We start from the raw sequence: 26,145 nt of genomic DNA on the forward strand, positions 1-26,145 counted from the left end.
GAAGGTTTGGATACACCGGCTAGGGAACACACTATAACGCTTTCTCAGGGCACAAGGCAACAAGATCCGGCAGGGACAGGAAGGGGAAGTGGGTTTTTATAGTGTAGGGAGTGATTGGAAGAAATTGTGAGAGGCACCAATTAATGGTGCGCTGGCCCTTTAAATCTGAGAGACCCGGCGCGCGCGCGCCCTAGAGAGCGGGGCTGCGCGCGCCGGGACTGAGCAGGAGTACGGGGCCGGTGAGTGACATGGGATGCCACCACGGGGATCGCATTCCCGCCGAGAGACACAGAGCAGCGCTCCTGGTCAGCAAGTCTGACCGGGGTGCTGCAAGCAGGGGTGTAACGCTGCGAGCGCTCCGGAGGAGAAGCGGGACCCGGAGCGCTCGGCGTTACAGTACCCCCCCCCCCCCTTAGGTCTCCCCCTCTTTTTGGAACCCAAGAAATTACGAATGAGTTCCTTCTCAAGGATATTAGCCTCGGGTTCCCAAGACCTCTCTTCGGTTCCACAATTCTCCCAATCCACAAGAAGTTTTTTTTTTTTTACCTCGGACGACCTTGTAGGCGAGGATCTCTTTCACCGAGAAGACATCAGAGGACCCAGTGACAGGAGCAGGAGCGGTGACCTTAGGGGAATAACGGTTAAGTATGAGAGGTTTGAGAAGGGAGACATGGAAAGAGTTAGGAATACGAAGAGAGGAAGGAAGATGGAGCTTGTAGGAGACAGAATTAATTTGATTTTTGATTTTAAAAGGCCCGAGGTAACGAGGACCCAGCTTGTAGCTAGGGACCTGGAACCGAATGTATTTGGTGGAGAGCCATACTTTGTCACCAGGGACAAAGACAGGAGGAGTTCTTCTCTTCTAATCCGCATGTCTCTTCATGCGAGACGAGGCCAGTGAGAGCGACTTTTGAGTCTCCTTCCAGATAGCTGAGAAGTCCTGAGTTAATTCATCTACGGCAGGAACTCCAGATGAAGTGGGGATGGGGAGGGGGGGGGCAGTGGGTGACGGCCGTACACTACAAAAAATGGAGACTTGCGGAGGACTCAGAATTCTTGAAATTGTACGAGAATTCGGCCCAGGGCAGCAGGTCCACCAAATCATCTTGACGGGAGGAGACAAAATGTCGCAGGTAGTCACCAAGAATTTGGTTCACCCTCTCCACTTGTCCATTGGATTGAGGGTGATAGGCGGACGAGAAATTTAATTTGATTTTTAATTGGGTGCAGAGTACTCTCCAAAATTTTTAGATAAATTGAACGCCTCTATCAGAGACGATATGTGTGGGAAGCCCGTGGAGACGAAAAATCTGCCCAAAAAATTGCTTCGCCAATTGTGGCGCAGAAGGAAGCCCAGGAAGCAGGACAAAATGAGCCATTTTAGAAAAACGATCAACGACCACCCAAATGACGGTGTTGCCATGAGATGAAGGAAGGTCCGTGATGAAATCCATGGCTATGTGGGACCATGGCAGTTCAGGCACCGGCAGGGGGTGGAGAAGACCTGCAGGCTTTTGGCGTGGAGTTTTATCCCGTGCACATACTGTACAGGCCCGTACGAAATCAGTCACATCCTTTTCCAGGGAAGACCACCAGTAGTGTCTGGAAATCAACTGTAAAGATTTTTTAATTCCAGCGTGACCAGCCAGATGGGAGGAATGACCCCATTTGAAAGTCTGGAGGCGAAGACGTGGAGGAACATAAGTTTTTCCTGGAGGAACTGGCACCAGAGAAGCAGGAGGAGAAGAATCCCGCTCCGGCTGGCGAAGAAGACTTCCTAATGAAACCTCTATCAAGATTTTCCTGAATGTATTCAGACATGGCCTTGGTCTCTGGAGCGGAGAGAGGATAAATTCTGCCACGGGGCTGTGTGGTACCAGGGAGCAAGTCAATAGGACAGTCGTAGGGTCTGTGTGGTGGCAAGACCTCCGCTTGTTTTTTACTAAAGACGTCAGCATAGTCCTGGTAGTTCTTGGGAAGACCAGGCAATGGAGTAGCGACGGGGACTTGGCTGATTGGTACAGACTTAAGGCAATGTTTGTGGCAGGAAGCGCCCCAGGACTTAATGTCCCCAGTGGTCCAGTAGGGGTGTTTCGCTGGAGCCAGGGCACGCCAAGCAGAATGTCCGAGGTACAATTCGGCAAAACAAAGAATTCAATTTTTTCTTGATGGAGTGCTCCAACAGTCATGAGCAAGGGTTCTGTGCAGTAACGCACGCTGCAGTCCAGATTCTCTCCGTTTACAGATGAGATGAAGAAGGGTTTGAAGAGATGGGTAACTGGAATGTGAAATCTGTTGATGAATGAGGCTTCAATAAAGTTTCCTGCAGAACCAGAGTCCAGGAAGGCCACCGCAGAGAAGGAGGAGTTAGTGGATGGAGAAATCCGCACCGTAATAGTCAGGCGTGGAGAGGAGGAATTCACACCTAGTAACGCCTCTCCCACGTTAACTAGGTGCATGCGTTTCCACTGACGCGGAGGGCGAATAGGACAGTCTTTAAGGAAATGTTCAGTACTGGCACAGTACAAGCACAGATTTCCATTTCTGCGGCGAGTCCTCTCTTCTTGGGTCAGGCGAGACCGTTCCACTTGCATAGCCTCCTCGGTGGGAGGCACAGGGGTAGGTTGCAGAGGACTCTGGAAGAGAGGTCCCAAGCGAGGAAACCGTCTGGTGTGAACAAGATCCTTTTCCTGGCGGAGCTCCTGGCGTCTTTCCGTGAAACGCATATCTATGCGGGTGGCCAACTGGATGAGTTCAGGCAAGGTAGCAGGAATCTCTCGTACGGCCAGAACATCTTTGATATGGCTGGATAAACCTTTCTTGAAGGTCGCGCAAAGGGCCTCATTGTTCCAAGCTAGCTCAGAGGCGAGGGTGCGGAACTGGATAGCATATTCGCCTACTGAAGAGCTCCCTTGGACGAGATTCAGAAGAGCCGTCTCGGCAGAGGAAGCCCGGGCTGGCTCCTCAAAGATGCTGCGTACTTCGGAAAAGGAGGACTGGACTGAAGCAGTGGCAGGATCGTTGCGGTCCCACAGCGGTGTGGCCCAGGACAAGGCCTTTCCAGATAACAAACTGACCACGAAAGCCACCTTCGACCGTTCTGTGGGGAACTGGTCCGACATCAATTCAAGGTGCAGGGAACATTGGGACAGGAATCCCCGGCACATCTTAGAGTCCCCTTCAAATTTCTCTGGAAGAGATAAGCGGACTCTAGAGGTAGTTGCAGCAACTCGGAGTGGAGGAGAAGTTGGAGCTGGCGGAGGAGATGGTTGACCCTGGGCAGGCAGAAGCTGCTGGAGCATGGCGGTCAACTGCGTCAGCTGTTGTCCTTGTTGGGTGATCTGCTGGGACTGCTGGGCAACAACGGTAGTCAGATCAGCAATACTCGGCACCTCAGCGGGATCCATGGCCGGATCTACTGTCAGGATCCGGACTGGCGGCTGGTGAGGACACAGAAGGTGGATCCTCTGTGCCAGAGAGGCGATGGCGCGGGTCATACTGGCGAATTGGTTCTAAGTAGTTACTGGTGTTCACCAGAGCCCGCCGCAAAGCGGGATGGACTTGCTGCGGCGGTAACTACCAGGTCGTGTTCCCCTGTAGCGACTCGACCCATCTGGCAGCTGAGACTGGACTAGACAGAGGCAAGGACTAGACAGAGGCAAGTCAGACGTAGCAGAAGGTCAGGGCAGGCGGCAGGGTTCGTAGTCAGGGGCAACAGCAGAAGGTCTGGATACACAGGCTAGGGAACACACCCCGCCGAGAGACACAGAGCAGCGCTCCCGGTCAGCGATTCTGACCGGGGCGCTGCAAGCAGGAGTGTAATCCTGCGAGCGCTCCGGGGGAGAAGCGGGACCCGGAGCGCTCAGCGTTACAAGATGCCACCTCCAGAATCTTCCGGGATGTAAAATTTGGTTCAAAAATCAGCTATTTTGATGATAAACCCAGCAATTTTGGCACAAAAAAAAATCCAATATGGCAGCAACAAAAATATTTGGCGACAAATTTGGCAATTTGTTTTGGCACAAATAAAATCCCTAAAGTGCCATGAAAATGAACTCTTACATATTTATATATTTTTGAAGCAGCACAAGAGACCTTTGAAATTGTGAGAATAAAAAAAAGTGTATCCCTTGGGCCCAATGCTGCCCATAACTGATAACCCGGCCTTCCCTCCTGGGGCATCCTCTCGCTCTTTTCTGGGGGGGTTGGGGTCGACCTCATTGCGCTTCCTACATGTTCTTTCTCCTTCTGGAGTGCTACCTCTCCTTGACCTCTGCCCTGCCGAGTCTTCTAGGCACTGTAACATATTTGAGTATATGCAGTTGAAACATTTCTACTCCTCTGTTTCTCGTTCTACCCGCCTACATCGGGACCTCACTCCTTTCGAAACCTTGTGCCTCACTCCTCCTGTCCCTCCTCATACCATTGGTCTTCTTTACCAGTTATTACTAACCCGCTATTCCTCTTCCTTACCCTCATTTTGCTCTGCTTGGGAGACAGAACTCAATAAACAATTTACCCCAGCACAGTGGAAGAAATGTTTTCTTCTCACACATAAATCTGTCCTTGCTAACAAGGCCCAAGAGACTAATTATAAAATTCTATCACGCTGGTACCGCACCCCGGAGATGCTGCACGGTTGGTATCCCTCAGTTTCTGAGTCATGTTGGCGTTGTGATAGTGCGATTGGCACCATATCCCATATTTGGTGGGGTTGTCCTTCCCTGCGCCCTTTCTGGGAGGCGGTACACAACACTGCCCGTAAGGTCACCGGTGTCTCCATACCGGATTCCCCTGAAGCATCCTTGTTGTTCATGTTTGATGTCTCCTCTTCTTATAAGAAGTCTCTCTTGTGCTATCTTCTGCAGGCTGCAAAATCAGTCATTCCTCGTAAATGGCGATTGACTGACGCTCCCACGATCAGTGAATGGGTGGGGGAAGTTAATCATTTACAACGTATGGAGGAATTGATAGCTTTGTCCCCTGCAGAGGGTGAACGCTATAACAAGGCCTGGTTTGACTGGCTGTCTTTCCAAACTACTCCAGAATACTGCTCTCTCCTGGCCTCTGGGAACCCCGTGGCATCCTAACTGTTCTCCCCCCTTTTTCCCTGTTGTGTCTTTGCCCTCTGTTGTCTAGTGTTGTGGTTTCTAATACTCCCCCTGTCATCTGCCTACTTTTCCTTTCTTCGGTTCTCTCTTTTCTTACCGTTCTATTGTTGTGCTAGGTAGTGGCTGAGTCCACTCTTTCACTTCTCTGTCTTTTCTAATGACAGGTGCTTACTCCTCTGTCATTTTTACAGTACTGACACGTGTGTTCATAGCACCAATATCCTACTTCATGTGATACTATATTCGGCTTACTGTTCCTAAAGGCCGACCTGGTGATTATGGTTCTGTTATCATTTCTTGAATTGAGATGTCGCTCTCTTTGCTATATTGGATTCTTTTTGTTGTTGTTTATTTCTCTACTCAAAACGATTAAACTTTAAATTGGAAAAAAAAAAAAGTGTAATTAATAAAACTGTAACAGAAATGACAGTAGTTTTTGAATATCTCCCCCACTGTCTGTCTATTTGTCTCTTTCCAGAAACTGTGTGAAAGACCCTACCCCTATGCTGCCTCCTATTGGCCTGGGAGCTGACTGACACATAAGCCAGCAAATCATCATAAACCTGGGGTGATCATGTGATAGTTGTAAGGAATGCTGGTCAACCTGACGCCATTTCCCTGCCCCTGTACTTCCTGCTTCCTCTGGGCACCAAAACGCCATGTGCTCTTCATCCCTCATGTTATCGCACACATTACCCGGGACACGCAAGCTGAACCTGGAAATGTTCAGAACTCATCCCTAGTGTTGAGTTACTGTATTACTTCTATTACTTGGGATCATTGTCTATAAATGTTCCCCAACACCTATAGGACTTTTTATAATGTGTAAAGTTCTTCCATCAGAATAATGTCCTAGAAGCCAGAAGATAGAAGTGATTTTGTGTCTCTAATCTGGTCATGTCCTGGAATTCTTCATCACTGGAATAAGTCCCTTCTCTCTGAGGTGTTTGGGTCTCCAGTAGCAGCTCCCCATGGATTATGCCTGTTGGGTCTTCTCCATGAGGAGCAGTGAATATCACAACCATATATCACACTCTTTTCCTACCATGTAAACTATAGTGATGACATCGCTGGATCGGTGACTACGTTCTAAAAGAAAACTTTTATTAACAATTGGGAACAAGTTTGGAGATGCAGTATATGATATATGTATAAATGTCAGATATCCTATGTACATGGTTAATATATAGATGTGTTATCTGCACCATTTATTGCTCTTAATTGGCTTCTCTCTTGTGTGAATTCTTGAATGTTCGATAAGATGTGATTTCACAGAAAAACATTTCCCACATTCTGCACATGAAAATGGCTTCTCTCCTGTGTGAATTCTTAGATGTCTAATAAGTATTGATTTCTGAGAAAAATATTTTCCACATTCTGAACATGAAAATGGCTTCTCTCCCGTATGAGTTCTTAGATGTGTGATTAGTATTGATCTATAAGTAAAATATTTTCCACATTCTGAACATGAAAATGGTTTCTCTCCCGTGTGACCTTTTTCATGTAAAACAAGCTGTGATCTAAGGGAAAAACATTTTCCACATTCTGAACATGAAAATGGCTTCTCATCTGTATGAGTTCTTAGATGTTCAACAAGAAATGAATTTAAAGTAAAACATTTTCCACATACTGAACATAAAAATGGCTTCTCTCCTATGTGAATTCTTTGATGCTTAATAAGATGGGATTTCTGAGTAAAAAATTTCCCACATTCTGAACATAAAAATTGCTTCTCTCCTGTGTGAATTCTTTGATGTGTAATGAGTTGTGATTTCTGAGTAAAACATTTCCCACATTCTGAACATGAAAAAGGCTTCTTTCCTGTGTGAGTTATTTGATGTATAACAAGATCTGGTTTCCGAGTAAAATATTTCCCACATTCTGAACATGAAAATGGCTTCTCTCCCATGTGACGTTTTCCATGTAAAACAAGCTGTGATCTATGGGAAAAACATTTCCCACATTCTGAACATGAAAATGGCTTCTCACCTGTGTGAATTCTTTGATGTTCAACAAGAACTGAATTCTGACTAAAACATTTCCCACATTCTGAACATGAGAATGGCTTCTCTCCTCTGTGAATGCTTTGATGTCGAACAAGATATGATTTCTGAGTAAAACATTTCCCACATTCTGAACATGTAAATGGCTTCTCTCTTCTGTGAATGCTTTGATGTCGAACAAGATATGATTTCTGAGTAAAACATTTTCCACATTCTGCACATGAAAATGGCTTCTCTCCTGTGTGAGTTCTTTGATGATAAACAAGAGATGATTTATCAGTAAAACATTTCTCACATTCAGAACATGAAAATAACTTTTCTCCTGTGTGAGTTTTCTGATGTTTAACAAAAGAGCATTTCCAAGTAAAACATTTCCCACATTCAGAACATGACAATGGCTTCTCCCCTGTGTGTGTAATTTGATGTCTAACAAGTTTTGATGTGTAAGGAAAACATTTTCCACATTCTGAACATGAAAATGGCTTCTCCCCTGTGTGTGTAAATTGATGTCTAACAAGATATGATTTATAAGGAAAACATTTCCCACATTCTGGACATGAAAATCGCTTTTCCTTATTTAGTTTAACAGACTGAGATGAATCTTTAGGTTGGACTTGTATAACAGGATGAGATGAGAGATCTTGGCTGTGAAGGGCTGAGGGTGTATCTGGGATAATGGAATGTTCTTCATATGTATCTTGTGTGATATCATCATCTGCTTTATAATCTGAAGATATAAGATTCTCCTCTGATCTCCTGGTACAGTCATCTGCAGAGAATAACACAGATTTTATTTTAAGCAATAATCTTAACCCCTTAAAGGGGTACTCCACTGGAAAACTTTATTTTTTTATTTTTTTTTTAAATCAACTGGTGCCAGAAAGTTAAACAGATTTGTAAATGACTTCAATATAAAAATATTCACCCTTCCAATACTTATCAGCTGCTGTATTCTCCAGAGAAAGTTAATTTCCTTACTGTCTGACCACAGTGCTCTCTGCTGACACCTCTGTCCATGTCAGGAACTGTCCAGAGCAGGAGAGGTTTGCTATGGGGATTTTCTCCTACTCTGGACAATTCCTAATACGGGCATCAGGTGTCAGCAGAGAGCACTGTGGACAAGACAAAAAAGAAATTAAAAAAGAAAAGAACATTCCTATAGAGCATACAGCAGATGATAAGTACAGGAAGATTGAGATTATGTAATAGAAGTAATTTACAAATCTGTTTAACTTTCTGGCACCAGTTGATTTAAAAAATTTTTTTTTCCAGGGGAGTACCCCTTTAATGACCCAGAACATTTTTGCTTTTTAAGACACATATGATACATAAGAGACATAACATTTATCAAAACCTGTGTAGAGGAAGAGTGGTGTATGTAGCTGCTTATGGCAACCAATAAGATTGTTTCTTTCATTTTAACCCCTTCCCGCTACCTACAGGACGTATGCATACGTCCTGTACGAAAAGCTTCACTGCGGGCTCTGCACAGTGAAGCCGTGGCGATCCCTGCTCCTTTCAGCAGCAGGGAATTGCTGTGACAAGCAGAGGGACCAATCAGAAAGGTCAGGCCCTGCAATCGCTCTGATTGTCTGTCCTCCGATAGACTGGCCAATCAGAACGCAGATCACGTCGCCGGGCTGTTCTGGCTCCGTGTTCGCACTATTGACAGTCTGTCAGAGGAGAGCGTGAGAAGAAGTGCTGCAGACTAATCCGCCGTTTTCTTGGCAGATCAGCCATAAAAAAAGTCAAGAGAGAGCTCAAAAACCCCATATATTATCCCCCTCATCACCCCACCTCCCCTGCCATCACCCTAAAATCCACCTCAACACCTGTCCTTTGATCACCCTTCAGTGATCACCCCCCACTTATCGCCCCTCATCACCCCTGAGACCTTCGCCCCCTGTCCCCTATGATAGCTGTGGGGTGCTAGTATTTTTTTATATAAATCAGCCGTCCGCTATCGCCCCTGTGTCACCTGTGATCGTCGCCCCCCCGTGATCGATCCCCCTGTGTCACCAGAGACCTTCACCTCTTGTCCCCGTGGTAGCTGTTGCGTGCTGATTGGTGTTTTTCAATATAAATCAGCCGTCCGCTATCACCAGAGTCGCCCCTGTGTCATCTGTGTTTGCTGTCATCTGAGATCGTCGCCCCTGTCACTGTTTCTTTGGTTGTCATCCCCTTGTTATAAAAAGTAAAAAAAATAAAATAAAATAGTTATCCCTTTCCTGTCACTCCTTTGTAGTCACCCGGTTAAAAAAAATACAAAAAAAGTCACCCCTTTCCTGTCACCCTATTGTTGTCACCCTCAGTTGTTTGTGTTGTGTATATAGGAGCACAACATGTCCGGCTCATCACTGTGGATGTATTTGCTGGAGGAGGCCTATGAGTATTTGGCCTCAGAGACGGAGTCTGTGAGTGATGATGAGGACCCCACATTCCTGATCACATCCTCAGACGACTTGGACATGCCACCCCCAAGGAGGCGACGTAGGCAGGCCACTCCAGCGGACATTGCGCCCTCTGGGCTTTCTAAGCCCTCTGACCCCACATGGATAGACCCAGAGGATTTTACACCCCATATCCCTAGGTTTGAAGGGATGCAATTCCGATACGCTGGGATGGCGGAAAAGGACTTTTTAAAGTCCTTTTTCACAGATGAACTGATTTGGTGGTGCAGAAAAACATCTATGCCCACCAATACATTACACCCCACCTCTAGTCACGCTCATCCGAATAGGTGGACCCCTATTACCCCATAAGAGATTGCAATTCTGCCAGTACCTGCCAAGCAAAAGGGCAAGGTATGTCGTGAAGATGTACAAGCTCTGCGAAAGTGCATCAGGATACACGTACAGGTTCCGTGTATACAAGGGGAAAGACTTATCAATGGAACCCCCAGAGTGGCTTATAATAAGTTCATGGGAGGGGTGGACTTGTCTGAAGCCACACAGCGCCATGAAAAAGACAAAGTATTAGAAACTGGCTGTGCACATGGTACAGATGGCCTTCTATATAATGCCTTTGTCCTGTACAGACAAAAAAAGCACTAGAGATTTATTTTTACACTTATTTAGTGCAGTACAAGCTATTATTAGAGAACATTGAAGATGTTCTTGTGTATGCCTTGTGCTTACCTGTTTTAGCTGATGTGGCAGGCATGGGTTCTCAGCCATACCTTATTCCTATTTTAGAACAGAAATTATTTTCTGATACATTTCCCATGAATCCTCTGGCTTTGCAGAGAGAGGGTGCGGTGTCTTGTCTTATCACTGCACCTGGTCGTCTAATTAGGTTGTTGGTGCTGTAGTTAAGCCAGGTGAACTGATTAGACTCATATATGGGTTGAGCTCAGTTCACATTATCTTCAGTTTTGATGCATTTTCTTATTCAAAGTGCGTTTTTAAAGAAATTTTACCACAAGGAGAAAGTGGTTTGACCTATAATCACAATTGAGGTGTTTTTTTTAAAGTCTTTAGGCTATTTCACTATTTTTAAAATTCATTTTATTGAAAAGATAACAACAATACAGTCAATGTATAAAAATTAGCATTTTCCGCACCTAGTTTGAAAGGACAAAGTCACATCTCAGTATAAAGACAATGGCAGACAAGCAGAATGATATGTCCCGGAGATGCCGGACTGCATGGACCGAACACAGTGGAACATATAAAAACCTCAACAAGAAAACAACTGAATAGGGTATATGGTGAAGGTCAGCGAACAGCAGCCGACAACTTAGGACAATAAAAGCTCCAGCATCTCTCCGCATGTAGAATACAGGTATAGTAATTCAATAGAAAATGGACAGACACTGACATGAGTATAAACTCCAGAAATAAAAGAAAATAATTCAAAACATTTTTACCACCAATCCTAAGGACTCCGGTGGCCAGTCATGGAATATGAACAGAGGGTCAAAGGGGAAAAGCACCATGCACCCAACACCAATAGAAATGTCCTATTTTTATAAACAAGGTGAGAAAAAGGTATAACAGCATTTAGCAGTTCTCGACACTTAGCCATGGTAGGGGGTCTTGGGTCCATCCATAGGAGGGCTAAAGCCTTCCTGGCCAAGAACAATGATTCCCATAAAAAGGCACGGGTGTGATGAGGCCACATCTCTTCATCCATAAGTCCAAATATACAAACGAGAGGGTTTAACGGAGGAGCAGGATTCACGAGAGCAGCAAGAAGTCGGAGAACTTCAGTCCAGAAATCTACTATATAAGGGCACGCTTAAAGGAGGTGCTAGAAGTCTGCCTGATCTGTACCACATCGGTGTGGACATGACATACAGAAGTTTTCGCTTGTATAAGGGGAGTATAAAGCATGGACACAAGACCCCGTGGACTCTGTGATTTCAATACTCTGATCAATGGAAATTCAGAAATAGGTGGGTTCCCCTCCAGAAACTGATCATTAAGGGCCTGATGTAATTGCAGGTATTTAAAAAAAACAACGTCGGGGAATATCATATTCAGACTGCATCTGATCAAAGGACTGCAGCACATTATTAGAGTACAGATGTTCTAAAGTACGTACCCCAACATTCTGTCAAAACATGGGATAAAGAGTACCATCAAGATGTGTGAAATTCAGATTATGCCACAGCAGAGTATCTGAGGGTATATCAGTATGGGAATGAACAGATTTATCACCTCTCCAAACTTGGATAGCCAGCTTGTGAAGAGGCAGAAAGGTCGGCCTCCCATGGTCGGGCTCTCTAGCACGAGCCTCAAAGAGAGACTATACTTGGACAGGGACTGTTCAGCATCAGGCATTGGGGCATCAAGCACCCAGTGACAAATAAAACGAAGTTGACTGGCCAAATAATACAAGTGCAAATCAGGTAGGGACACACCCCCTGCCAACTTCAGGCGCTGCAGAGTGGTGAAACGAATTTTGGGCCTGTTAGGACCCCATATAAAAGGGAGTGTCACATGTTAAAGAAGGATTTAGGAACCAGGACAGAGGCATGTTCGAAAGCATAGAGGCATTTAGGCAAAATGATAAGCTTTATAAGGTTAATACGGCCAGAAACCGTAAGAGGCAATGTCCCCCATATCCTGAATTTATTTTTAATGTATGGTAAAAGGGAAAGGATTATAGAATTTAAATCCATTGATGGATTCCTCTTAATATATACCCCCAAATACTTGAACTCTGTCACCACCGGAAGTCCACACATGACAGAAGGCCAGTTCTTGTCTAGTAGCGGCATAATAACCGATTTAGTCCAGTTAATGAACAAGCCGTAAAAATAGCCAAACCTGCACATCAATCAGATTGTATATGGCAACGTCAGGTCAGGGTTAGATAGAAATAGAACCATATCATCGGCATAAAGCCTAATACGCTCCTCCCTTTGACATACCAAGGTAATCAGGATCCTGCCGAATACACAAAGCAAGGGGCTCCTCCACCACCGCGAACAGGAGAGGGGAAAGAAGGCACCCCTGCCGCGTTCCTCGGCCCAAAGCAAACGGGAGAGAACAAATACCATTTACAAGGACCTCAGCCTTAGGATGCCTCTAGAGGATGGAGATCTACTTCCTAAAGTTAGGACAATATCCGAACCTGTTAAGTACCTCCAGAAGATAACCCCACTCTACAGAATCGAAAGTCTTGGCAGCATCTAACTATGCCAAGGCCCAATTGCCCCCCAAAGCCACTCCTGGACAGCCGTCTGGACCTCCGGATATTATCCGAGGTAGACTTTCCTGGCATGAAACCAGTTTGGTCACCGTGGATAATAGTAAGAATAACACGATTAAGCCTATTGGCTAAGACTTTGGTACGAATCTTATAGTCTAAATTTAACTGGGAGATCGGTCTATAAGACCAGAATTCCATAGGATCTTTATTCGGTTTTAATATTACCACAATGGTAGCATCATAAAGAGACGCTGGGAGCACACCCTCAGTAAACGCTGTCTGGTGCATACTTAGAATAGGTGGGAGGAGCACGTTTGAGTACCGGAGGTTCATCTCGAACGGAATGCCATCAGGGCCCGGAGACTTACCCATAGTTATATCAGCGATAGCCTCGCCCACCTCTAACAAAGTAAGTGGGGTATCCAGATAGTCACAATCCTCCACCGAAAGAGTGGGGAAGGTGATGGCATCAAGGTAGGAGTTCTGCTGATCATATTGCACCTGGGAAGAGTAGAGATTAGCATAGAAAGAGGAGAATCAGAGGGCTAGCTCTTCATTGCTTAGAAGAAGAGACCCATCTGAGGCTCTAAGTTTAAGAATCGGTGAAGCAGAATAATTCTGCCTCATGATATGGGCCAGTAGCTTACTGGACTGGTTCCCATGCTCAAAATTAAATTGCTTGATAAAAAAACAACTTCCTGTTTGTTTTTTCGTGGAGATGTAACATATACTGACGGCTCTCAGAGAGTCAAGCTATTTTGTTAGCATCAGATGGGTATTTAATAAAGGAAATAGTAGATCGGAGATAGGGGGGGCCTTTGGAAAGTGTAAAAGGGCCAAGGTCATTAAGGGGAAATTAAGGCCAGGGAACTGGAGGGAAGGGGTTCAGAGTTGAGGTATGAATGTTCCAAGGAATGGGAGGTGGACCAACGAGGGGGCAGTCACGGTGCCTGACCAGCACAAAGTCCAATCTTCCCAAAGAAACAACTGTGCAACAAACTTGTTTATAAAATGAGGAAATCTAAAGGGGAAAAACACAATCTTCATAAAGGGATAGCAGAGAAATTGTTCAAGAAGCTGAGGGCAGGTGAATCCAAGGAAAACGTTGAGCAGGTAACTGTACATGATGGCCTCCATAGTCCAGTACTGGGCAGCAGTCTCCTGTTTAACCAGTCATCTGCTTCTTGCAACATCGAAAAAACAGAGCTCTGTCTCCTTCCACTACCGACAAGCAGGTTGGATACACCATAGAGAAGGGGACACCATTCTCACGCAGCCGGGCTTTAATGGAGGTAAAGGTAAATGCTCTGCAGCATTGCAAATCAGATGAAAAGTCCAGAAAAATAGAGAATTATCAATAAAGGTGATCTCCGTCAGCCTCCGTGCAAAGCGGAGAATCAGATCACGATTTTTTAAGAGCAGGGCCAGGAGGGGGCGCGGTGGTGCCCCTGGTATTGGTGGTCTGGAGGGCACTCGGTGTGCTCTCTCAACCACGAACGCCGCGGAGAAAGACACCTCAGGGAACAGTTCTCACCCTTCCAGGAAGGCCCTGGGATTCTGGCCCTCCGACCGTTCAGGTAAGCCGAACATCCTGATGTTATTCCTGTGCAGTCTATTTTCTAAATCGTCATTCTTTTGCCTGGCAAGTTCAAGCTGTTCCTGCACAGTAGTGAGAGAGGAAGGGAAAGAGCCCACAGAGTCCTCAATAGTGGAGATCCAAGTCTCCGTTTCGGTGTCCCGATCCCGGAGGTTCTGGAGGTTCTGCTTTAATAGGCCCACATCAATTTTAACCTCCTCCATCTTCCCCGTCAAGGACGTCTTGCTGGCATGAATTGCCTGGAGCAGGGTGTCCCTCACCTCTTTCAGAGTCCATTCGGGAGAGGCCTGCGATCCCTCCAGCGGGGAAGCATCCCGGGCCACAGCTGCTAAGGTGGAGGAGTGTGCCGCAGCCTGCCCGGCACCAACTTGTTTATCCAAGTGGGCGTAGTCCTGCAGCTTTTCGACAGCTGTACGGTCTTTCCCCTTAGTAGGATCGGTTTTAGGGGCCATAGTACGGAACCTGGAACAGGTAACAGCCGTCAGGAACTCCAGAATTCGGCTCAGGATGATATTAAAGCAGGTTCTGAGCGGGAGTGCCTACAGCTATTTCACATTTAATTTGCGTTTCTTACACATTTTTTTCTGCCTTTCGGCTGCAATTTAAGAAATCGCTGTAAAAGTTACAAGTAAATACCAACATTTTTGCTGAGATTATGAAAAAAAAACGATGGCAAAAACTGAAAAAATGCAAAATGATATGTGAACACAACTTTAGGGAGGTGTATAACAACTATATACCCTGATCCCACAGACATAGCAGCAGCAGAAAGGAGCAGGGAGGGGAGGTGTGTAACTTCTATATATTCTGACCCTACAGTTACATCCTGATCCCATAGAGATAGCAGCAGTAGTATACAGACAGCTGGAAGGGGAGGGTTCTGGGAGCTAGCAGGAGAGATCTGCTATGTGATGATGTCATCCTGTAGTTCACAGGAAGTTATCTGATCTTGGACTGACCACTATCTCTGACATATTAAGCAATGTCATTTTCTATGGATCAGGCTGGTGATTACATCACTTGGTTACTGTAATGAAACACATGGATCCAGCTGTACTGGAATGAAACAAATTATGCTGTAGGACTAGTAATGGTGAGTGTGCACGATATGGGGTGGAGGGACAAAAACCTGAAGTGCTACGCCCTTCTGGCCATCTTCTCCACCCGCACAGCGCCCCCTCCCCATTGAGGTGCATCCTGGCCCTACCATTAAGCCTGTATCAGAGAAGTCGGCCCAGTTCTCCATGAACCCAAACCCCTCCTTCCTACACCAGATTCTGAGCCACTTGTTTACCTCCCTGATCTCCCACTGCCTCTCTGGTGAGGCTCGTGGTACAGATAATATTTCAGAGAATATTACCTTGGAGGTCCTCTCCTTAAAGGGGTATTCCAGTGCTCCAGCGTTCTAAACATTTTGATCAGAACACTTGGAGCCAAAGGCTGTGACGTCATGACCATGCCTCTCGTAATGTCACACCACGCCCCCTCCTTTCATGTCTATGGGAGAGGGCATGTCGGCTGACATGCCCCCTTCCCCTAGATATAAATGGAAGGGGCGGGACATGACATCACAACCACTGCTGCAGGAACCTAGGGTTTGTTTAGAATGGCGGGTGCTGCGGGTGATCACGGGGGGCCCCAGCAGCGGAATGTGTCAAACCAGGAAGACAACACACTGTTCAGCGATCCTGGTCTTTGTGACAGATCGCCCTGTCTGTCCCCCTAAAAATGGGGTCCCCCACTGGGGGCGTGGCTTGGCACGCACAGGAATGGCTGCACGCTGAAGAGGCTCCCGCTCCGGTGGCCACTTAATCTACTTTAAGACCCCTTTGGTGACCCTGCTCCTGCATGGGGAGGACCTCCCAGCGGGCAAAAGCATCCCCAGCACCTACCCGGTTGATCCCCGCAGCTCCCGGAGGCATCCTCCGCTTTATCCAGCCTCCTCCGGCTCCAGCACCTTCCTCTACCTCCGCCACTGCAGGGCCCACGCTCACGCTCCTGCAACCAGGTGTCGCAATGTCCCGGCACTCCACCTGCCTCCACTCTTTCGCTGGCTGGCACACTGGGGACCCCCTCACCTCTGCTGCTACCTGCCTCCGGCACCTCTGCAGTCCCTGGGGCTACGGTCTGGCAGTCCCTGATGTCCGCAACAGCGCTACCACTGGGGCCTCCACCAGCTGCTGCTCCTCAGGCTGCACCTCCTCCTCCTGCCTCATCGTCCCGGGACCCGGCGGTGAGTGACTTCTCCTGCTTCTTGGCACCCTCTGTGCACCCCTGCAGCCCTGCACAGTCGCCTGTAGCCTCCCTCTCCTTAAGGCCTGGGGACACCATCTTGGGCCTCTCTGGTTAGGGATCTGCCTCCCCCGCCAACAAGCTCCCTGCAGCCGGCAGCTGATCCCCATTGCTCGGCCTCCCCTGGTTCTCTGGACGGGGGTTCGGGGCAGTACTCCACCACACAGCCTTCCTGGGTTGGCTCTGTCCCGACCTCAATTGGGTCCCCTCGCCCTGCCCAGCTGAATCCCCTGGCTGCTTGCTACTTCTCCTCCTGTGCCACAGAGGCAGCGCACCATGCTGTCCTCAGGGGTCCCTCACCAGCCTTCTCAGGGGACGCCTCGTACCCAGCCTGGCCCTACTCCACCAGCTGCCCCGGTTACGGCCTCACCATCTTGGGATACCCTTTTGGATTCTGATATTTCATGCTCCGGCATTTCCCTCTCTTCCTCAGCTATGCCTGATCTGGGCAAACTACTTTCCCAAATTCCGACTAAAGAGGACTTCCGGGCCCTCATCGCTGAGGTTGAGGACACCTGTCGAGCTGAAATAGCTTCCATACGTCAGGATCTCCAGCATGTTTCTGACCGTGTGGATGGTCTGGAGGGGGCGCACAACGCTACTAGGGAATATTTTGCCCAGCTCCAATCCACAATTGCCTCTCAGAATGACTTTCTCAGTGATCTCCATGCTCATGTTGAGGATTTGGACAATAGGGGGAGGCGCAACAATATCAGGGTCCGAGGATTGCCGGAGGCTACCCATGATGAGGATCTCTTTCTCACTTTGGAAGCTATCTTCAACATTGTCCTGGGAGAACTTGCCACACACAAGATTAAGCTGGATAGGGCGCATCGGGCGCTTTGCCCCAAATCTCAGGTCAGGGCCCCATGGGATGTCATCTCCTGTGTTCACGATTTTCAAGTTAAGGAGGCTATCATGGCTAAAGCCAGATCCCTGCGGAACTTTGATTTTGATGGGGCTCCTATCCAATTTTTTCAGGATTTATCTTGGCTGACTATCAGGAAACGGCAGATGCTTCAACCCCTTCTGGGGGTCCTCCGTTCCCACAACGTGCCCTACCGTTGGAACTTTCCGTTTGCCCTGGACGCTCTGCTGTTCTACGTTCCTACTCCGACCTCCTACCCTTCTGCTCCACTCTGGAGCTGCCTGTGTCGCAGCTGGTAGATTGGAACTTATCCCCACGCCTCCTCCTCTACCGCCCATCTGGCAATCTGTCGGGGCCCGCCGGTTTGGCTCCAAGAGGAAACTTCCTTCTCCTGTCCCGGGGGCATCTCCTCGGGCTCCCCCTTGAGAGGGTGTCTGGAACTCCCCACTGACTCCCTGATGTTCCTCGATTGGATGTGTTCTGCTTAGTGCGGGACTGCCTCCCCTTGCTGTTCTCATTTTGTTTTTGCATAATTTTTTTGCTACTTTGATGTTGCATTTTTTGGTCACTAATGGTTTTCTTTTATCTTGACTTACTGTAGTCTTTTGCCATGGCCTCGGAGTTGGTGCTTCCCTTTTTGGTGGTTGTTCTTTGTTAGTGTCCTTCCATCTCTCAAGGCCGTAGCAATGGACTGCCCATGCCTTGGTCCATGGCCCACCTCGGTGGTCTTGGCCTCTGCATTGGCTCCTTGGTCAATGGTTCTCTCATTTGTTTGGTATTGTTTTTTGTTTGTTCTCTGTTGTCTTGTCCGTCTGTTGTCTGTCTGTCCTCTTGTCTCCCCTTGTTCCCTCTCTCTTCTTTCTCCTTTCTGCTTCTAGGTTGCCTTTTCCTTGCCTCTCCTCTCCAAAAACCGGGCTCTCTGGCTGCTGGTTTCCTGCCTCCTCGGGATCCCCCTGAACTATTTTGTGAGTATGCTTCCTCATAGGTTTTCTTTTTACCACCCACCATGGTTAAGTGTGTCTCCTTGAACGTTAAAGGGTTGAACTCCCCCTCTAAGAGGCGTTTGTTACAAAGGGAGCTGGTTGCCCTACGAGCTGACATAGTTTTCCTTCAGGAGACACACTTTGACCATTCTGGTTCCTTTCAATTTCTTACACATCTCTTTCCCCAAGCGTACTCTGCTGTCTCTGATAGGAAATCGGCTGGGGTGGCTATCTTAGTTTCTAGGTCCTGCCCCTTACAAGTCTCCTCTTCCTACTTGGACCCTCAGGGGCGTTATGTGGTGTTGGAGGGGGTGTTGGGAGGGGTCCCGCTTTTACTCTGTAATCTCTATGCCCCCAACACTTCTCAGATCCCCTTCCTACGTAGGGTGCTGGCTAAACTTCACAAATACACCTCCTCTGCCTGGTTGTTGGGGGGGGGGGGGGACTTTAACCTGATCTTTTCCCCTTCTCTGGATCGCCATTCTCTCTCTGCTGCTACTCCCACCCCTGCCCAATTGCGCTTGGCCTCCATTTTCTGACGGGTCATACGTGCTTCCTCATTATATGATCTATGGCAGATCAATCACCCAACGGAGCGCTCCTTTAGCTTTTATTCTCACCCTCATAAGCTACATACCCGCATAGACTATTTCTTTGGTAACCTCCCTATGGTGCGTATGCTTTCTGCCTTCTCTCTTCAAACTATCTCCTGGTCTGATCACTGCCCCATTCTCCTTTCCTTTTCTTCTTCCCCCTCTTCTCGCCATTGGTGACTGAATGATTCTCTCCTTAAATCGCTGCCTTCCCGGGAGTCGGTACAGAAATGTTTGACTGAGTACTTTGCCACTAATGAGGGTTCGGTCTCCTCTCAGGCCATCCTGTGGGAAGCCCACAAGTCTGTGATACGTGGACACTGTATTGCGTTGGGTACTCGGCTTAAACGTGATGCTCTGACTCGCTCCCGGGATCTCCGAGCGGAAATCTCTCGGCTTGAAGCACTCTTGCTCTCTTCCCCTTCTCTTCCCTTGCTACGGCGCCTGGTGGCCGCTCGGGCACAGTTGGGTGATCTGGCCTTGCACAAGGTTAAGCGGCAATTATTGTTTGCTAAGCAACACCTTTATGAAAAGGGCAATAAGGCCCATACTATGTTGGCCAGATGCTTGCGTGACTGCGTGGTTGCTCAGTCCCCTGCTGCTTTGAAAGACTCCTCTGGTACACTTCATTACCACCCTGCTGACATCTCCCGTCTCTTTGTTGACTATTATACTAAGCTTTACTCGCTCCCTTCTTGCTTGACTCTTATCTCTCCAGATGTGGTCTGCCAACTCTGTCGGGGGCTGATCGGGAGGTTCTCAATGCACCTATCACAGAGAAAGAACTCTCAGAGGTCCTCAAATCTCTGCCTGATGGCTGTTCCCCTGGCCCAGACGGTTTCACATATTTATACTATAAGACCTTCTCCTCTATCCTTTTATCAAAGCTTGTTCCCCTTTTCATCTCTTTTATGGGGGGGAGGTGATCTCGCAGACCTTTTTACACTCCTTGATTACCTTAATTCCTAAACCTCGTAACGATCTGCATGATTGTTCTAGTTACTGACCTATTGCCCTTCTTAACTCGGACTTAAAATTGTTCTCCAAGGTGTTGGCGGTCAGACTTTGTGCCTTTCTCCCTTCCCTTATCCACAAGGATGAGGTTGGGTTTATTCCTTGCCGTCAAGGTGGCGACAACACCAGGAGGGTAATAGATCTGGTGGCCCTGGTCAATCGGAGATCCGAGCAGGCACTGCTCCTTAGCCTCAATGCCGAAAAGGCATTTGCTACACTGGGATGGCCGTTCCTTTTTGCCACTCTCCAAAAATTTGGTATAACAGATAAATTTTTGACTGCGCAGCGGGGACTCTACTACTCTCTCACTGTCTCCCTTATGCTTCCTCATGCTTCCTCTCAGACTTTCCCCTTGTCCAATGGCACCCAGCAGGGTTGTCCCCTGTCTCCTCTGGTTTTTGCTTTATGTATAAAACCTCTGGTTGCCATGATTAGGGGGAACCCGGACATTGCTGGTATCTCCTTGCAGAGTTTAAGATCTGCCCGTTTGCTGTTGATGTCCTTCTCACACTCTCCTGTCCCTTGCTCTCTCTCCCTAATCTGTATAGAGCCTTACATGACTATGGTGTGGTTTCCGGCTACAAGGTTAATCTCTCTAAATCTGAGGCCCTGCCTCTCAATCTTCCAGTCTCTACCTCCACTCTTTTGCGCTCTGACTATTCTTGTAAATGGTCTCCCTCGGCTATTAAACATTTAGGGGTTTACATCACCTCTTGTTACTCTTCTCTATACTCCACTAACTAGCTCCAGCTTTTTAGGGAACTTCGAGCCCTCATGGAGAAATGGCACACGCAGTACATCTCCTTTTTTGGATGCATAGCGGCGGTTAAAATGACGATCCTTCCGAAACTCCTTAATTTTCTGGTCCTGCCCCCTTTTATCGGAGTACTGGACTAAGGTTCAGCGGCTGCTGAGGGAAGTTTTGGGTGTCCTGGTCCCCTTAGACCCTCTAATTTATCTTCTTCATCTCTCTCACCCTTCCTTATCTAAGAAGCCTTTCATGATAAAAACGTATTAATACATGCTACGCGTTATGAAACCAGACCGGTTTCTTCTTCAGGCACGCGTAGAATGTATTAATAAAATAAGTTTTTATCATCATCCCTGGATCACCATATTGGCAGCGCCTATTATACTCTGTGGAGTTTGGAGTGGTATTGGAACATATACGGTGCCCCATAAAGTAGTTGGCTCCCATTCCTTCCCCATATAGTAGTAGCCCAATGAAAAAAAAAAACAAATACCTTTCTCTAATCGTTTTTCCGCAGCTACTGGCGATCTGCTCCCCGCGGCTCCAACTCTCTGAGCTTCCTATACAGACAGCGCCATACAGAGATGCTGCCCACACCGGAAGTCATGGCTGCAGAGACAGGACGGAGCCACCAGTGTAACACATACACAATCAATAGCCACGCTTGTTGGGGGATCAGGGACATGTGTCCCCTGCAGACTAGGTCACAGTCACACCCCCTTTCCACTGCAATCCTTACGTCCTGCACATAGGTATATTTCATGTCTATATTCCAGCTGTATTCTGCATCCATATTATAAATGTGTTATCTCCCATAACTGAGTCACAGGTTTGGCTGAATGGAGGAACATACAGCAGAAAAGAGACAGGACACAGAATTTAAAGAATTCCACAAAACATTGTTGCTGCTGCTGACTGAGTGGAATCTGTTCTCTGCATTTAAAGGTTACTACTCACCTGGACGGTTATCTGTAGGAATGTCCTCCTTATACTGCTCATCACCGCTCACATCTGTCTCTTCTTCTTCTTCCTTTATGTCTGAAGCATTAATATAGTTCAAATCTTTCCTTGTAGGAATGGCCTCCTGATACTGTTCATCCTTGCTCACATCTGTCTTTTCTTCTTTTATGTCTGTAGCATTAATATAGTTCAGATCTTTCCTTGTAGCAATGTCCTCCTTATACTGCTCATCACCGCTCACATCTGTATTTTCTTCTTCCTTTATATCTGTAGCATTAATATAGATCAAATCTTTACCTGTATGAATGTCCTCCATATACTTCTTATCACCCCTGACATTTGTCTCTTCTTCTTTTATGTCTGTAGCATTCATATAGATCAGATTTTCCCCTGTAGGGATGTTCTCCTTATACTGCTCATCATCGCTCACATCTGTCTCTACTTCTTTTATTTCTGTAGCATTAATATAGATCAGATCTTTTCCTAAAGGAATGTTCTCCTTATACTGCTCATCACCGATCACATCTGTCTCCTCTTCTTCTTCTTCCTTTTTGTCTTTAGCATCAATATACATCTGATCTTTCCCTGTAGAAATGTCCTCCTTATACTGCTTATCACCGCTCACATCTGTCGCCTCTTCTTCTTCCTTTATGTCTGCAGAATTAATATAGATTGTATCTTTCCCTGTGGGAATGTTCTCCGTATCCTGCTCATCACTGCTCACATCTGTCTCCTCTTCTTCTTTCCTCATGTCGGATGCATTAATATAGTTCAGATCTTTCCCTGTAGGAATGTCCTCCTTATACTGCTCATCACTGTTCACACCTGTCTCTTCTTCTTCCTTTATGTCTGTAGCATTAATATAGATCAGAACTTTTTCTGTAGGAATGTCCTCCTTATACTGCTCATCACCGCTCACATCTGTCTTTTCTTCTTCTTTTATGTCTGTAGTATTCTTATAGATCAGATCTTTCCCTGTAGGAATGTCCTCCATATACTGCTCATCACTGCTCACATTTGTATCTTCTTCTTCTCTTATGTCTGTAGCATTCATATAGATCAGATCTTTCCCTGTAGGAATGTTCTTCTCATACTGCTCATCATCGCTCACATCTGTCTTTGGAACATTAATATTGTTCATATCTTCTACCTGAATCATAAGATGTGGAAGAAATATTGTAAAAGTCATCAGACAGTAGAAGTCATGTTAAATTATTTATATGAGCAGAAAAGATCATTAATTATCACACGGACCAAAAATAACAGGAGGAGTTATCTGAGCCCCATTAATACAATGTTCCCACATGTTTATAAATAGAGAAGGTTACTTTAAGGAAGAAGCGGCCAGTGTGACCCATACACAATCAAAAGCCACGCTCATTCGAGGATCAAGGACTTGTGTCCCCTGGGGTACAGGTCACAGTCACACCCCCTTTCTACCGCGATCCTTACGTTCTGCACATCGGTATATTTTGTGCCCATATTACACCTGTATTCTGCATCTATATTATAATTCTGTTATCTTCCATAACTGAGTCACAGGTTTGGCTGAATGAAGGAACATACAGCAGAAAAGACTGACAGGACACAGAGCTTAAAGAATTCCACCAAAATTGTAAGTAGAAAAGATCACCTAATATTAAGAAATCTGACTGGAAATAGAGATGGCGCCATAAGGGATATCCTGTAGGATTCTGACAATCAAACTTACATGTAAATATATTCCATACAGATTTCAGAGACCATGAGAGGCCATGAAGCTTCACCTGTTGGGAGCCCCACCTGGAGGATGCTTCTTGTGTACGCTAGTCCTGATGAGGAAGAAGAGGCTACACCGCAACAATCCTTCAGGTTAGGGTTAGGAGACTATGGCGCAGTAAATTATTCCCAGTTTCTAACTCACACTTCTTTCTCCAGCAAAGAAATGGATATGGGGTGTTCCATAAGTGCCACTAATGCTATAAGACTTTCTGAACCTTCCCCTTTCAGAGAAAGATCAAGAAGAATACCTCCTTGAGATGTGGAAGATGTCCGGGACTTTCCTAGACTGGGAACTCCCACTTTCACCAGAGAAGAAATGGATATGGGGTGTTCCAAAAGTGCCACTAATGCTATAAGACTTTATGACCCTGCCCCTTTCAGAGAAAGATCAAGAAGAATACCTCCTTGAGATGTGGAAGATGTCCGGGACTTTTCCTAGACCGGGAACTCTTTGTCCACAACCACAAAGACAATCCCTTCCTATAATAAGTGCAGTGACAGTTGAAGTCAAAACAATAAAATACAATAATGTAGGTGTCTGGTGTCTGAAAAACAGCTGGAGGCACACAAAACAAACAGAAATAACACTAGACAAACACACAGTCAAGTCAGAGTCAAAACAAGCCAAGTTCAAGCCAGGAGGTAATGGATTACAAAAACAGAGAGCAAAAGAGGCATCAAAAGCCTAGCCAAGATCAATATCCAGATAACAGAGAACAATAAACGCTGGTTACTAAAATCTAAGTTCTTTCACTGGCAACCAGGAACAGAGTGAGCTGGACTTAGCTAACAGGTGTGGCTCAGCCTGATTGCTGCCACAGCCAAAGGGTACAGCCAAGCAACCAGGCTAAACAACATCTCAGAGAGGGTTAACCACCCGAGTTCTTATATATACACTCCATCAGTCACTCCTCAGAAGCAGTGCCAGAGGTATTCACACTCCAGTCATGCTTCATCAGTGGTCCAGCATAACCCCGGAAGACAAGAGGAAGGCACAGGACTGGTATAAAGTGGCAGTTCTCAGGGCCATGAAAGCCATGAACACCAAGTTGTTGACTTTTCTCCCTATGGATCAGAGAGATTTATACTGAAGAGAATGTGGAAGATGAAATTCTTTATAGGGTTGTGAAATATCATGATCACCCTGGCAGAAAACAATTGGTACTAGCACACAGGTACCGAGAGATGGTCCTGAGCGCCCTGCACAGTCAACATGGACATGTCGGGGTGGCCAAGACCTGTGGTTTAGTACAAGACCCATTCTATTGGCCTCGCATAAGGGAACATGTCGAGCAACATATAAAGACCTGCAGGAGATGTATCCAGAGAAAGACCCTACCTGTGAGGGCTGCCCCCATGGGTGATCTAAATAGTACAGGACCCATGGATAATCTCTGCATTGAGAACGATAACATGGGGATCTAAAATGTTCCAGCTTTTCCCACTAAAGATCAAAAGGCTGTGACTGTAGCCAAGGTCCTTTGGCAGAAGAAGTATTTCATACACTATGATCTACCCAATCGAATACACTCTGACCAAGAGAGACTTTGACAACAAGTTGACTAAGGGACTGTTGGATATGCTGCAGGTGCATAAGTCCAGAACACCTTATTACCCAGCCTGAGCTTTTAATAGGACCCTCCTAGACATGCTGGGGACTCTCAAGCAAGTTGAGAAGTGATCTTGGAGTAAGCATGTTGAAGCAATGGATCACGCATATACCAGACATGAATCTGCAGGATTCTCATCCTATTTCCTAATGTTCAGAAGAGAAGCCTGACTATCCATAGGTGTCCAGGTGGGAGTATCCCCTGATGGAACAGATTCAACCTCATATGTGAGGAACCTCAAACTAAATCTTCACATGGCCTATAAGTTGGTCACCTAAGCTGTGGCAAAATTGGAGGAACGGAACTAAAAAAGATATGATGCTAAAGTGAAACATCAGGAGATTCGAGCAGGAGATAAAGTTCTTCTACGGAATCTAGGAGTGCCTGGGAAGCACAAACTGGCTGACAGATGGAATGACACCCTATTAGAAATTATTTCTAAACTAAAAGGACTGCCAGTGTACAACTTTAAGGACCCAGAGGGCTGAATAAAGGCTTGGCATAGAGACCACCTGCTACCAGTAGTGTACACTGATGAAGAGGAGTGAAAAATTGGAGTAGAGAGTAATACAGAGTCCTGAATATAAGGCAGAAAAGACCCCAGGAACTCCCAGTGCAGAGGATCAATGGTGGCCATCTGCTGTTGAGGAAATGCAGCATTTGCTGCCTCCTACTCTTATGGTTTCTCAAAGCGTTAGAACCCCTCCTGTATCATGTAGTTCTCTAAGTTTGAACCCCGTCCATGTTTTGTGTCTGGAATTCACTTTAGAGACTCTTTTCCCTTTAGTTTAAGGGCAGGGCCAGGATCTCAAGTTACTGGGGACCTTCCTAACCACAGTCATGATTCCAAGACCCTCTTTCACAGCGAGAACTGAAACACAACACCAGAGTGTGGCGCCCCCCCAGGGACCTTAGTCTATGATAATGTTGGAGAGCCAAGTTAT

The 26,145-nt window shown here is 46.5% G+C and overlaps 1 protein-coding gene across 1 annotated transcript in view; it reads right to left on the reverse strand.

The window, feature by feature from the left end:
- The window catches only part of LOC130300128 (uncharacterized), a 246,533-nt gene that overhangs the window by 34,241 nt on the left and 186,147 nt on the right, over positions 1 to 26,145 (reverse strand). The window contains exons 8-9 of the mRNA XM_056551524.1: positions 21,828 to 22,980; positions 6,317 to 7,883 (exon numbers count right to left, since the gene is read on the reverse strand). Of these exons, the coding sequence (XP_056407499.1) occupies positions 6,317 to 7,883; positions 21,828 to 22,980 (2,720 nt within the window). The remainder of the gene's footprint in view (positions 1 to 6,316; positions 7,884 to 21,827; positions 22,981 to 26,145) is intronic.

The sequence above is a fragment of the Hyla sarda genome, chromosome 1 (genome assembly GCF_029499605.1).
Source record: "Hyla sarda isolate aHylSar1 chromosome 1, aHylSar1.hap1, whole genome shotgun sequence".
Lineage (NCBI taxonomy): Eukaryota > Metazoa > Chordata > Amphibia > Anura > Hylidae > Hyla > Hyla sarda.